At 42.1% G+C, this 15,587-nt stretch overlaps 1 protein-coding gene across 2 annotated transcripts; it reads right to left on the bottom strand.

Moving 5' to 3' along the window:
• Positions 1 to 5,185: 5,185 nt before the first annotated feature.
• SVBP (small vasohibin binding protein) lies at positions 5,186 to 15,516 on the bottom strand. Of its 2 annotated transcripts, none has more exons than XM_034962857.4 (3): positions 15,308 to 15,516; positions 14,549 to 14,698; positions 5,186 to 5,637 (listed from the first exon to the last, which is right to left on the bottom strand). In XM_034962857.4, exons 2-3 carry the CDS (start codon positions 14,660 to 14,662, stop codon positions 5,551 to 5,553), a joined length of 201 nt encoding a protein of 66 aa, XP_034818748.1. In that variant the 5' UTR covers positions 14,663 to 14,698; positions 15,308 to 15,516; the 3' UTR covers positions 5,186 to 5,550. The 2 variants fall into 2 exon arrangements, with proteins under 2 accessions (XP_034818748.1, XP_063457433.1); XM_063601363.1 differs by having other exon boundaries at positions 14,549 to 14,723; positions 15,308 to 15,455.
• Positions 15,517 to 15,587: the final 71 nt, after the last annotated feature.

Here is a 15,587-nt window from a genome sequence, read left to right as displayed (position 1 = left end):
TGGCCTCCCAAAATGCTAGGATTACAGGCGTGAGCCACCGTGCCTGTCCGAGTACACATCTTTTTAATATTCTGTGGAATGAAATGGAAAGCACACATAGAACATTCCTGCTGCATACTGCAGTGATGATGGTTTTCTGGAGGAAAAGCACTGGTTTGAGTTTGAGCTGAACTCGCTTCTTTTCTTATGAAACACCAAAGGACGATTGACAGACTAGGGTTGCTCAGACTTGTCTTTCTGAAAATATAAACAGAGAGAGCCTGTTGCTTCAAGAAATAGTTTTTGTTGCCAAGGATAAAATTTGAGCTTCCAAGTGAAAAGTAGAATTTTGGAAAACTTGTATCCAAACTCACTGTCACTGTGTGTTTGACACTTTTCCAATACTCAGACTTTTCTGGTGAGATCAGTGGGGATATTAATGAATAAATATTTCTGACGTTGTGTAATGCAATGTGGTAACATTTGGAAAATCCGCATAACTCGGTGAACCAACATTTTCTAAATGATCAGTGCATGATGTTACAAAATCATGCATGGGTGAAAGATCTGTTCATAGGGAAAGATGCAAAGACCAAATAATTTTAATGTAATAAAGTACAAAAAGATCATTGACATGTTATCAGATTCTATATTGCAACTAACCTTTAAGAAACCACCACTCGCTGAGTTTTGGTATAGTATTAAAGATTATCTACAATGATCATAAAAGGCTATTAAAATACTCCTCCCTTTTCTAACTACATATCAATGTGAGGCCGCATTTTCTTCATATATTTCAACCAAAACAAAGGAAGCAGATATGAGAATTCAGCTTTTTTCCATTATGCTGGATATTAAAGAGATTTGCAAAAATGTAAAACGATGCCACTTCTCACTAAATGATTATTTTTGAAATTTTTTCACAAAAATATTATTTATGTTATCCTATAATGGGTTATCACTTTTAAATGAATTAGTAAATGTTTTTTAAACTTTTAACTTCTAATAAAGCAAATATGATATATACAACAATTTTTAGAGTATATAAAACCCCTGAGACCAAAACACTTAAGAATTATTGACTTAGGGGCTGGGCACGGTGGCTTGTGCCTGTAATTCCAGCACTTTGGGAGGCTGAGGTGGGCGGATCACTTGAGATCAGGAGTTTGAGACCAGCCTGACCAACATAGTGAAACCCTATATCTATTAAAAATACAAAAATTAGTCAGGTGTGGTGGCGGGCACCTGTAATCCCAGCTGCTCACGAGGCTGAGGCAGGAGAATTTCTTGAACCCAGGAGGCAGTGCTGAGATAGCACCACTGCACTCTAGCCTGAGTGACAGAGCAAGACTCCATCTCAAAAAAAAAAAAAAAAAAGTACTGACTTAGGGAGATTAACACTTGCCCACACAATCACCAAGTAGTGGATCTTAGAGTCAAACCCAGACAGCTTGACTTCCAAAGTCAGTGTTGTCATTATTGGTTTTAGATGTAAAGCTTCAAAAATATCTCTGTACCTTTGAGAAACTGGGGATGGACCACATCAGGATGAGGGAATTCTGGGCAGGTAAGCAGAGATGATGTGTTCCTAGTTTTCTTTGACTACGCTTATAAGACCCTTAGCATTCAATGTTATTCCAATTATGGACACAATGGCCTCTGGACCCCTTACGCTGGTATTTCTTAGAGGTAGAAGATAAATCTTTTTCTTTCTAAAATGTGAATAAAAGGCCAGGCATGGTGGCTCATGCCTGTAATCCCAGCATTTGGGAGGCCAGGAGTTTGAGACCAGCCTAGGCAATGTGGCGATTCCCCATCTTTACAAAAAAATTTTAAAAAATTAGCTGGGTGTGGTGGAACACATCTGTAGTCCTAGCTACTCGGGAGGCTGAGGTAGGAGGATTGCTTGAGCCCAGGAGTTCAAGGCTGCAGTGAGCCATGACTGTACCACTTGCACTCCAGCCTGGGTGACAGAGCAAGACCCTGACTCAAAGGGGGAAAAAAAAAAACAGGAAGGGGGAATACAAAGATGACCCATTGCTGTCTTGGTTCAGGCATCCTCTTGTATCTCGATTTTTTTTTTTTTTTTTAACCACAACCCACAGTAAGGAATAATTTTTACATCCAATGCAGTATACACATTCATGTGTATGTAAGCCTAAAACAAAATTTCACCAAACAATATCCTTACCACATGTGGCAGTTTTTTTTGTTTGTTGTTTTGTTTTGTTTTGTTTTGTTTGAGTCTCGCTCTGTCGCCCAGGCTGGAGTGCAGTGGCGCGATCTCCACTCACTGCAAACTCCACCTCGTGGGTTCACGCCATTCTCCTGCCTCAGCCTCCTGTGCTGAGACCAGCTCAGTAGGGTAGACCCTAACCCAGCGGCACTAGAGGAATTAAAGACACACACACACAGAAATATACAGGTGTTAAGTGGGAAATCAGGGGTCTCACAGCCTTCAGAGCTGACAGCCTCAAACAGAGATTTACCCACGTATTTATTAACAGCAAGCCAGTCATTAGCGTTGTTTCTATAGATATTAAATTAACTAAAAGTATCCCTTATGGGAAATGAAGGGATGGGCCAAATTAAAGGAATAGGTTGGGCTAGTTAACTGCAGCAGGAGCATGTCCTTAAGGCACAGATCGCTCATGCTATTGTTTGTGGGTTAAGAATGCCTTTAAGTGGTTTTCCACCCTGGGTGGGCCAGGTGTTCCTTGCCCTCATGCCAGTAAATCCACAACCTTCCAGCGTGGGTGTTGTGACCATCATAACATGTCACAGTGCTGCAGAGATTTTGTTTGTGGCCAGTTTTGGGGCCAGTTTATGGCCAGATTTTGGGGGGCTTGTTCCCAACACTCCTGAGTAGCTAGGACTACAGGTGCCCACTACCATGCCTAATTTTTTTTTTTTTGTATTTTTAGTAGAGACCGGGTTTCACCCTGTTAGCCAGAATGGTCTTGATTTCCTGACCTCGTGATCCACCCGCCTCGGCCTCCCAACATGCTGGGATTATAGGCGTGAGCCACTGCGCCCGGCCCCACATGTGGTATTTTCTAATTTGTTATTTCATTAAAAAGAAAAGCTGGTCATAATTTACTAAACTGATTTTACAACCACTTGTGCCCTACTAGAGTGTTTCTCCACGACAAGAATATACCCAAGGCTGAGAGATGTTAATACAAGCAGTTCCCAACTGAGAATCTTTCCAGACAATGATCATGTCTTTCCTGGTTATGTGAAATCTGAAAACATTTCCCATGAAACAATCTGAAAGGTGGCTGGGAAGGGAAGTAACATTTTCTGAGTGCTATGGTTTGAATATGTCCCCCAAAGTTCGTGTGTTAGAAATAATCCCTAATGCAACAGTGTTAAGAGGTGGAAACTTTAAGAGATGATTAGGTTATGAGGGCTCTGCCATCATGAATGATTAATGCTGTCTGTTATTGCTGGAGTAGGCTAGTTATCTTGGGAGTGGGTTCCTAATAAAAGGCTGAAGTTTGGCCTCCTTCTTCCTCCCTTGCCCTTTCACCTTCAGCCACAGGATAATGTGGCAAGATGGCCCTCAGCAGATGTGGGCCCCTCCACCTTGGACATCCCAGCTTCCAGAACTGTAAGAAACCAATCTCTGTTCTTCATAAATTACCCCATCTAGGCCAGGTATGTTGGCTCATCCCTGTAATCCCAGTACTTTGCGAGGCTGAGGCGGGTGGATCACTTGAGCTAGGAGTTTGAAACCAGCCTGGGAAACAAAGTCAGACCCTGTCTCTACAAAAAAATGCAAAATTAGCAGGTGTGGTGGTGCAAGCCTGTGGTCCCAGCTACCCAGGAGGCTGAGGTTGGAGGATGGCTTGAGCCAGAAAGCAAAGGTGCAAAGGTTGCAATGAGTCGAGATCGTGCCACTGCACTCTAGCCTGGGCAACAGAGCCAGACCCTGTCTCAAAAAACCAACCAACCAACCAACCCACAAAAACCAAACCCAGTCTGAGGTTTTGTTATAACAGCACAAAGTGAACTAAGACACTGAGTATCTATTACATACATTATTTCTCAACAACACTCCTGAGAGGAAGAAAATACCATTCCATTATGTAGATAGGAAAAGTGCAGTTCAGAGAGGATAACTGGTAGTTGGGTACCCTAGGTCATTTGGCTCCAAAACTGCTCTTTTTAGCATATGACAGTATTTCTGTATGTTTATAGGGACAGCTCCCTCCAACCCCCTACTTCTCTGAAAACACAAAATTCCATTCAACCAAATTTAGCAGGATGCTACAGAACCTAATTACCATTTGTGGAGATAATCTATGTAGAGATTATCCTTAATTATAACTTGGGCTCTAAAAACACATTCTCCACAATGGTATAATGTTTAACATCCCATTAACTCCCCAGTTTACTCCTAAAATATGCCAGAGCAATGGAAAAGTATTCTCAGTGACTTCAGAGGCAGCAGGGAGACAGAGGAGACAGGGACAGCTTGAGGTGTTTCCAACATTTCCAGCTTAGAGGAAAGCAGGTGGCAGTGTCTGGCTCTTTGCCCCATCTGAGTGGTATTTTTTCAGCTCTCTTAAGTCCTCCTCCCCCTTCTTCCAAGGAATTTCTGGAAATGAAATATCCTGGAAGAACAATCTCTTCTTTTGCTCAGCATTAAAAGAACTCTACAGCTAAGCATTCAGGTATGAACTACCATTCTTGATACAAATGTCAGCAGCAGAAACAACCTTACATTTCTACACCTAAAAATGGCTGTTGAATGGCGGAGGGCTGGTGGCTGGTTTCTGAGGGACGTCTGAATATTTCCACCATAAATCCATTTCTAGGTCTGATAAGGCAGCCACCAAAACAAAAAACAAAAAGCACCTGCACTCCCCTCTTGCTGTTGATGCAAGCCTGCTGCTAGCTCTCCACATCACTGGTGAGGGAATCCTAGCTTCTAGGCCTCTAACCCTGACTAGTGACTCATCTGGGAGTAAAGGGGTCACATATTTCTATCTGCGTGCCTACAAACTAGAGATCAGCAAGGTCTGCAAAGTTTTAGCCCCAGGAAGAATGAAAACCGGAAGCAGTCATGTTCTTTCTCTCCTCTCTGCCAAGCTCCTGAAGGAGAGAGGGTGCCTTCTGCTCACCTCAACTTTTCTTACCTATCACATTACTTTGTACTCCATTTTCTACGGCTAGGCACTTGCTAAAGTATGAGCAAATGAACATTTTATTAGTATTTTATTTGTATTTTTGGAGAAGATATAGAGTTTCATGAGAAACAATGATTTTTCTCAAACAATAGAAAAAGTGTTTGTGTGTTTTTTGTTTTTTGTTTTTGTTTTTTTTAAAAAACCCAAAAAACAAAACCACTGTCTTAGAAGAAAACAAGTCTCTTCAGCAAGCATGCGGCCAATTCAGATGGGAGGAACCAGTGAAGTTAGAAGTTACACACAGGAAGTGAGTTCAGATTTATCCACAAATGTCTTCTGGTCTAGTTCTGTAAGGCTCCAAATGGGCCATCTCAGCTTAAAACTGGCAACACCCTCTCAAAGCTCTCAGGATCCCATCTGGTTTGAACCTGGGGCCTCATTCTCCAGGAGGCTGCATCTGTTTACAGAACTCATCAAACTGCTGCTGCTCCAGTTCTGTCATGACTCTGTTGAGGGCATAGATCTGAATGAGAGAAAGAGATACATCTGTTAGCAATGGAAGCAGCTGCACAACGCATCTTCTGACATAACAGGTGGTGCCTTCTGAAAATACCAAAATTTCACCAGTAGTGGTAATGCAGGGACAGTGCTCTGGGAATAGGAAAGTTAGATATTAGTTCCATCTGGAGAATCAAGACAGCAGCAGTGATGCAGGTGGCTTGATTTGGTCTTTAAGGGATTAGTAGGATCCCTTAAGAAGAAAACAAGTCTCTTCAGCAAGCATGTGGCCAATTGAGATTGAGGAACCAGTGAAGTAGAAGTTACATATAGGAAGATCAGATTTATCCACAAATAATCTTCTGGTCTAGTTCTGTAAGGCTGCAAATTGGCCATCTCAGTTTAAAATCTATCATGGGACATGACAGGTGGTGGGGGAGGATATTATGTGTAAATAAATGTAATGGAAGAGTATAGAGTCTGTTCTGGAAACTTCAAGTATGCCAATATAAAGGATATTATAGAGTAGGGGTTGGGGAGCTGGAGAAAGCAAGAAAATTATGTTGGGGTCTTAAATGTCATGCCAAGGAATCTGGATTTTATCTGGCAGATTCTGGAGAGCCAGCAAAGATAAATGTGCAGGGAAGCAATGTGAATATAGTATATATATACTATGTATAGTATATATAGCTTATATAAGTTATAAGTAGCGTATATATATGTTATAATATATAAGCTATATACACTATCGCTTATATATACTAATATATATACACTATACTTGCAAACCTCTGACATGACAGCTCCGCCTCAGCCTCCCAAAGTGTATACATATATATAATAATGGTATATATACTATATAGTATATATAGGCTATATATAGTATATAAGCTATATATACTATATAGTGTATATAGGCTATATAGTGTATATAAGCTATATATACTGTATACAGTATATATATAAGCTATATACACTATATAGCTTATATATACTAATAGTGTATATATACTATATATAGTATATGGTATACTTGCAACCTCTGACGTGACAGATCTTCCCACCTTGGCCTCCCAAAGTATATACTACTAATAGTATATATACTATATAGTATATATAGCCTATATATATAACCTATAATATAAGCCTATATATATGTATGTATATATAGCTCATATATATAAGCGATATATGTATGTATATATCGCATATATATATGAGCTATATATATATTTCAGACAGAGTCTTGCTCTGTTGTCCAGGCTGGATTGCAGTGGCATGATCTCAGCTCACTGCAACCTCTGCCTCCCAAGTTCAAGCAATTCTCCTGCATCAGCCTCCCAAGTAGCTGAGATTACAGGTGCCCGCCACCAAACCCGGCTAAGTTTTGTATTTTTAGTAGAGACAAGGTTTCACCATGTTGGCCAGACTGGTCTCCAACTCCTGGCCTCATGTGATCCTCCCGCCTCAGCCTCCCAAAGTGCTGGGATTACAGGCGTGAGCCACTGTGCCCAGCCATAAGCAACATTGATTCTTTCTGTGCTTTAGGAGGCATCTGTTACAACAGTCCAGAAAGGAGGTCGTGGGAATATCGTCTACAGCAGGCAGTGGTGATGGAAAGAAGATAGCAAGAGACATCCTCAGGTGAAAGGCAGGGTAACTACACCTTATTCCTCATCTTTCTTTATTCTTAATTAATCCACCCACTAAGAACAGAAACAGATCACAAAACTTCCTAATTTGTAGAAGAAAAAAATGAAAGACAGAGTGTGTGTGTGTGTAGAGGAGCTATAACTCGATTAATTGAAAAGACAAGGAAGGGGGAAAAAATGAAACTTAGAAGTGGGACAAATAGAAAATACAAAATAAAGAGCAGAAACGAATGAAAAAGCAACCAAACCTACAATAGAGAGGATCACCAAGACTACAAGATGGTTCCTTGAAAATACTAAAAAAAACCTTGCAAACCTCTGACATGACAGATCAACATAAAAGGGAGTGGGCACAAATAAACATTATTAGGAACTAGAAAGAAAACTACTGACATAACAGAAATGAAAATGAAACATTATGAACTCCGTGCCAACACATTTGACAACCTAAATGAAACAAGTTCCTAGGAAAAGTAAAATGATCCAAACTGACTAGAAAGCTTGAATATTCCTGTCATCTTTAAGAAAAATGGAATTCTACACAGTGATGAAAATAGTTACTAACACTACCGCAAATGATTCTTGAAACACAGAATGCGGCTGATGAAACTGGTAAATTTTATGTATATTTTACCATAATAAAAATAAATAAACTTGAATGGTTAAAAAAAGGCTGAGTGAAGACAGCCAGTCACGGTAACATATATAAAAGGTCAGAAACATTCAAAACAATATATTGTTACACTACAAAATATTTAGAGGTACACAGACAGTAAATTAACGTAGAACAGCAAGAATGATTAGCATAAAATACAGCAAAGAGGGTACTGCTGGTGGGAAGGGTGAGGTACATGACCAGGAAAGGGGTACACAAAGCTTCCCAGTTACTGGTCACATTCTATAGTTGGGTGTTTTATTCTTAAGCCACACACACACATTATATAAATATACTTTTAACACACACACACACACACACACACACACATTTTTTTTTGTGAGCAGAGTCTTGCTCTGTCACCAGGCTGCAGTGCAGTGACCCAATCTCAGCTCATTGCAACCTCCGCCTCCTGGTTCAAGCGATTCCCTTGCCTCAGCCTCCTGAGTAGCTGGGACTACAGGCATGCACCACCACGCCTGGCTAATTTTTTGTATTTTAGTAGAGATGGGATTTCACCATGTTGGCCAGGATGGTCTCGATCTCCTGACCTCGTGATCTGCCCACCTTGGCCTCCCAAAGTGCTGGGATTACAGGTGTGAGCCACTGTGCCCGGGCCCACATATATACATATATATTTGAAAACCTCTGCTTGCTTCATTCACTAAGTATTTACTGAGCATTTTTAATCTGCACATTACTGTACTAGGGACTGAGATGCAAATTAAATAGCTTCTCAGAGACCTCCAGATCAAGGAGGCAAGATGGTAGGAGAAAGAGGAGACTCACAATGGGTCAGGGTGTCCAGGCCAAAGAATGACTCTCAGTCAAGAAGGAAACGGACCCTAGCAGTGTCAAACGGTGCTTCCACTGCCAATGTGCCTTCCGTTCCCATTCACCTCCCACATCTCTCCTTCACATCTAACTTTCTGGAATCTGGCATCTGCAGAATTGAATAGAAACTGTCTCTTCCTCCCCACAAAGGGTCTTGTTGCATTACATTCCAGGCAATAAAGATTAAAAACAAAAAAAACAGGATGGGTGTGGTGGCTCACATGTGTAATCCCAGCACTTTGGGAGGCCGAGGTGTGCGGATCACTTGAGGTCAGGAGTTCGAGACCAGCCTGACCAACATGGTGAAAGTCCATCTCTATTAAAAATACAAAATTAGCCAGGCATGGTGGCGGGTGCCTGTAATCCCAGCTACTCAGGAGGCTGATACAGGAGAATTGCTTGAACCTGGGAGGCGGAGGTTACACTGAGTCGAGATCGTGCCACTGCACTCCAGCCTGGGTGACAGAGCGAGACTCCGTCTCAAAACAAAACAAAAACACCAACCAACCAAACAGAAAAAAAACAGCAAGGCAGCTGTAGGGGGCAAGGCAAAAAACAACAGACAAAAGTCAGAAGATGTTTAGACCACAGGCCTGCCCCTCTTTAACTACAGGACTCTACTCACATCCCTTTGAAGTGAGGATAATACTGCCTACCTCACAAGGCCATATATTTTACATATCGGATTAACCAAGGTTAAATGGGAGTCACAATAACTCCTGCTTTGGAGCCCTGGTGTGAGGACTACATGTGGCTATGCATGTGTAGGCTTGGCTCGGTCCTGGCACATCTCAAGAGCTGCACGGGGCCAGCTGCTGCTTGAGTGCAGCAACGTTGCATTTCAGCAGGTCAACAGGAACTCAGCAGTTGTTCAATTTAGGGTCCACATAATAAGAGCAGGCTGCCTGCTTGGAAACACAAGATTATTGCTGATCATAATCACTGCTAGTTATCAAATGCTTCCTCTGCCAAGTACTGCGCTACAGGCTTTACACATGGTATTTCTATTCCTTTTAATGGTCTTCTGAGGTAGATGTTATCCTCATTTTACCAAGGAGGAACTGATGAACTGGGGGTTCAGAGAGGTTAAGTATCTTGTCCAACGTCACATGGAAGAACTGGGATTTATGGAGGAGCTGAGATTTGAAGTCAGACAAATAAATTTAACCTGTAGAACTTTACAGAAGGGTGTCAATAAGGGCATGAACAATGTCCTCAACATCTATCCTTACAATATGCACAGAGGACAGTTTCATAGGGCTGTTTTTTTTAAAAACGGATTTTAACATAATTACTATGTGTACATAGACAACTAAGAATAGGGAAAAACCCCAAATTAATGTTTTAACAAGTTACAAGCTGTTACTAAAGACAATATCCTTGGATTAAAAAAAAAAAAAGAGTACAATAGAGGAAGTCTCTCATTCAACCTAGCAGTTTAACCAATCTCTTTTAATAAATCCAGCACATTACAGTGGTATAAATTTATCTTTTTTAACACTCCACATAAAAACATGTGTGTCCTCTCTTACATTTAATCATTAGTAGTCTCTAAAATGGTAAAATAAATTGAATTTACATTAACAAATGAAAGCGCAAATTTGTACAGCTAGGCTCAGCAGCAAAAGTGAAGAATAAGAATGAAAGGTGAAAAGCTGGTGGGTGCCGTGCGGAGCGAGGACTTCCATAAAGGTCTGTGCCCTGCGGCCAAACACAGTCAACACACCACCATTTTCTTGTTGCTCTTAAATGAGCAAAACCAAATTTCTTTTTTATTTAATGAAATATTAAATCTTTATTTCCCCCTAACATAATTTGTGATCAAGTAGGACAGAGGTTAAGTCCCACCATCACCGGGGACAGTAGCAACATACAGACTTCAGAAACAGCCTTGAATCATCAGTTAACATCCTCCCCTGGTAACGTTAGAAGGAATGCATCTAATGACAAATTTGCAATGTTTTCACATTGTTCTAATTTATTTGATTAGTTTATCTGGAAAAACGTTACACGTTATTGAAGACAACAGTAAATTATTTTCTTGCTCTGAAAAAATAATGTTTTTTCACATTTTAAAACCTTTTAGTATGCTTTTGCAAAAGTAGTTGCAAGAATATGACAGCTGGGTTTGCAGAATGTCCATGTACAAGTTTGTATTTATAAGAAACTGGTAATCTGCCTATAATTTGCCTCTACAAATAGAGCTCTTTAAAATAATATTTTTTAAAAAACAGGCTTAAACTTTTCCCTATTCATTCTACTTGTAGCAAAGAGGTACTTACTTTTCAAGTATTACATGGTAAAAGGCACAAGTTTTTTTTGCCAATTTTAAGCTGTTAAGCTTTAAGACCAAACTATTTATGTGAAAAAAAATCATGCCTAGTCAATCCTAGTCAATCATTTTATAGCCAAATGCTCTTGTCTTTTAAATAATGCAGAAAAATACTAAGTTGCTAAGAAGGAGCACACTGGAAAAAGCCATTTTAAAGTACTGAAGAATGAGGAGTATTTTTTTTCTACTGATGAAAATTATTAGGAAAGCTATCCTGTCTGTTGTCTTTAGCTAGTTTAAATAAATCTTTTCAAAATGATGGTCAAGAAATCTTTAGAAAACTGGAAGAGGGGATGCTCTTTTATAGCATGAAAGGAATTCCATTAATTATAGAAATTCTCGTTAAATTTTGACTTTGGTTTTTCAGAAAAAATACGCATTTAACTTCTGCAGTCTGTTGTGTTTGAACACCATCTACCTGAGCCAGGGGCCCAAGCGTCCCTTCATCATCAAAGGCCAAAATTGGATTCAAAGGAATTTCTGGGCTCTTACTGTTAGTGACATCTAATCTGGATGGTTTCGATCCAATGGGTAAATTTATAATTTCTTCAAAATTTTCATTCTGAACAGAGATACTCCATTTTCATTTGGTTTTCCAAATTGGGGGTGCTCTCCACAGTCACTTTTGATTGGTGTGAGGTAACCACATATGGGCTGGCAACTGGTTCTCCATTTCCCAGAGCATTTGTTGTACACGGAAGTATAGATAGCTCTGTTCCTCCAGTGAGAGCTCCCTTGGCTATATCGCCATTTCTCTGATCAATGGTTTTCTTATCTGTAGCTTCTGTTCTCCTGCTTCAGGGCTGTTTCTTATAGCAACCCTCATATTGTTCACCAAAGCACAATGCAGTCACATCATCTGAGGACCCGGATCCAGGTGGGAATGGGAAGGTAAAGGACCACAGCTCTCAGGGGGTCTGCCTTAACCCAAAGATAGATTTCAGTTTACAGATTAACTTCAAATGCACTAGTAAGTTTACTTATTATGTTTACTGCCTCCCCTTGCTGGAATGCAAGATCCATGAAGGCAGGGATTCTTTTCTGCTTTGTCATCATGTGACTCAAATTCCTCGAACAGTGCCTGGCACATACTAGCAGTTCAATTTTTTTTCTTTTTTTTTTTTTTTGAGACAGAGTCTAGCTCTGTCGCCCAGGCTAGAGTGCAGTGGCACAATCTCGGCAACCTCCGTCTCCTGGGTTCAAGCAATTCTCCTGCCTCAGCCTCCTGAGTAGCTGGGACTACAGGCGCGCACCACCACGCCCAGCTAATTTTTTTTTTAGTAGAGACAGGGTTTCACCATGTTGGCCAGGATGGTCTCAATCTCTTGATCTCATGATCCGCCTGCCTCGGACTCCCAAAGTGCTGGGATTACAGGTGTGAGCCACTGCGCCTGGCCAATATTTAATGAATGAATCAGATTAACAAAAATTAAAAGTTGACAATATCGGCCGGGTGCAGTGGCTCACACCTATAATCCCAGCACTTTGGGAGGCCAAGGCAGTGGTGCACGCCTGTAATCCCAGCTACTCAGGAGGCCGAGGCAGGAGAATTGCTTGCACCCGGGAGGCAGAGGTTGCAGTGAGCCGAGATCGTGCCACTGCACTCCAGCCTGGGTGACAGGGCAAGACTCCGTCTCAAAAAAAAAAAGAGACTCACCATCAGAGAAATGCAAATCAAAACCACAATGAGATACCATCTCACACCAGTTAGAATGGTGATCATTAAAAAATCAGGAAACAACAGGTGCTGGAGAGGATGTGGAGAAATAGGAACACTTTTACACTGTTGGTGGGACTGTAAACTAGTTCAACCATTGTGGAAGACAGTGTGGTGATTCCTCAAGGATCTAGAACTAGAAATACCATTTGACCCAGCCATCCCATTACTGGGTATATACCCAAAGGATTATAAATCATGCTGCTATAAAGACACATGCACACGTATGTTTATTATGGCACTATTCACAATAGCAAAGACTTGGAACCAACCCAAATGTCCATCAATGATAGACTGGATTAAGAAAATGTGGCACATATACACCATGGAATACTATGCAGCCATAAAAAGGGATAAGTTCATGTCCTTTGTAGGGACATGGATGAAGCTGGAAACCATCATTCTCAGCAAACTATTGTAAGAACAAAAAACCAAACACCGCATGTTCTCACTCATAGGTGGGAACTGAACAATGAGAACACTTGGACACAGGAAGGGGAACATCACACACCAGGGCCTGTTGTGGGGTGGGGGGAGCGGGGAGGGAAAGCATTCGGAGATATACCTAATGTAAATGACGAGTTAATGGGTGCAGCACACCAACATGGCACATGTATACATATGTAACAAACCTGCATGTTGTGCACATGTACCCTAGAACTTAAAGTATAATAATAAAAAATAAAAAGTAAAAAGAGACTCCATCTCAAAAAAAAAAAAAAAAAAAGCAATGTGGCAATGTCTAGTAAAATTGAGAATGTACCCAGTAATTTTTCTAGTTAAATAACCTATACAAATTCTAAGGCAGGTGCCAAAGGAGACACCTAAAAGCTTTTCACTACAGCAATGTTTGTAATAGCAAAAAATACTATAAATAATTTAAATGTGCATCTCTGTAAGAATGAATAAATATACTAAGTAAAATGGATGCATAAAATAAACTATTATAAAAATTAATGAGAATAAACTAAATTCTTATATTGGCATGAATAGTTCTAAAAAACAATGTAAGCAAAATGCAAAATAAAATGCAGGAATTTTATTAATGTAAAAATTTAAAATACTATTGTATATTGTTCAAGGATATCTATTAATATATTTGAATGTAAAAGTATAAAAAAAAAAGTAGTTGTCCATGGAGAGGTAAAAGGATGTAAGACAGGAAATGAACAAAGCAGACAGATAAACAAAACAAAGAGGGAAAAAGAGACCAGCAAGATTTTCCCTGACATTAAATACTAAAATAAAATACTTATGTCTGTATGTGGCTCAATATTGGCAGGGTAAAGTTTAAAGCTTTTTATTCTCAAGTTGATTGTAATCGTTGAGAGAACAAAGGAACACACTGGTGAGTTTAAAGCTTGGGCCTCTACCTGGCATGAGTAGCTGCTTTCCGCACCAAATCCAGAACATCTGTACTGGGGGTGTCTGACACTTGCGTGCTCTCTCTCATTCTGACCCCTTCTTTCCCCTTACATATCATTTTTTTTCCTTTCTTCCTTCCCTTGGATCTCTTACCACAAAAGCTCCGCACCAGACTGGGGTTCTGACACTAACTTGGCATGTGATTCTGGGCTGCCACCTCACCATTCTGAACCTCAGTGTTGTCCCCTCTAAACCTGGGAGAACACCTATCCTGCCTGGAGGCAAGTATGGCTCGCTGTCAGTTCTCCTTTCTGCTGTTTCTCTATTCCAGCATCATCTCCAGCAGACTACAGGCATACAGAGCCTCCGCCTTAATCTCACCTCTGCTCTTTGTCTCTGCTTCAGCTCCTGCTGGGCTGATTTCTGTTTGGCCTTCTCAACTCTGCTGACAGATTCTTTAACTTTGGTTTTTTCTTTACGTGCAGGTGGATCCATGGCTTGACTTCTGGATATTTCTTAGGAGGCTCTGATCTGGGTGGTACAGAAAGAGGCAGATCTTCAAAACAAAACAAAACAAAAAATACCCTGCCAGTTACTCCTCTAATCCTTTAGCTCCGCCCCATCCTTTGCCAGGTGAGGCAGAGTGGTCTGGTGGCAAGGGCGCTGGATGTGGGGGAGTAGGAACCGAGTCCCAAGGCCACAACCTCGCTGGGTGTCCCTGGGCAAGTCTCCTCCCCACTTTGAGCCTTAGTTTTCTGTCTGCAAAATGGGTTAAGTGTTTTCCTGGCCTCCCTCCAGGAGCTGCTGTGTGCGGGTGAAATGCAAAGACCCCTGTGAAAGCGTTGCCCACTCTGCGGCGTAGGGCACCCAGCGCGGAACCGTCCTAATGGGACGCTGAGACCCAGAGGGCACCCAGGGTTTTCCCACTGCGGCCGGCCTAACTCCGCCGCAGCAGCCGCTCCTGGGGCCAGGGGGCCGGGCCCCATAGCCAGCCGGGCCCGCCCTCCACCGCCCGGCCCCCCGACCCCGCCCCGGCCCGCCCGGCCCCAGGGGACGGCCCCCGCCTCCTGCCCTCTTCCCTCTCCTGGAGGAAAATGGCGGCCGCTGGAGCCGCCGACCAAGGGGCTTGGGAGTCTGTACCTTTCCCGACAGGGCCACTGGAAGTTGGAGCCTCCGCCGAGTCGCAGACAACGCCTCCGGGAGGGTAATCCTCGCCTTCCCCCGACCACTGGACCCAGCGCTGCGTGCCCACCGCCCCTCGTCCTGGGCGGGGCCGCGCGCCGGGGGGAGGGGCGCAGGGCCGAGCGCCAGGAGGCTTCCGCCCGCAGGAGCGGCCGCGCGTGCGCAGAGAGGATGGCTGGAAAACCGCGTAGAGGGCGGGGCGGGGCAAGCCGGTGCCGGGGCGGGGCAGGGGCGGAGC

Source organism: Pan paniscus, chromosome 1 (genome assembly GCF_029289425.2).
Source record: "Pan paniscus chromosome 1, NHGRI_mPanPan1-v2.0_pri, whole genome shotgun sequence".
Taxonomy (NCBI): domain Eukaryota; kingdom Metazoa; phylum Chordata; class Mammalia; order Primates; family Hominidae; genus Pan; species Pan paniscus.
The sequence above is the reverse complement of the archived record's forward strand: the minus strand, read 5'-3'. Positions and strand labels throughout refer to the sequence as shown.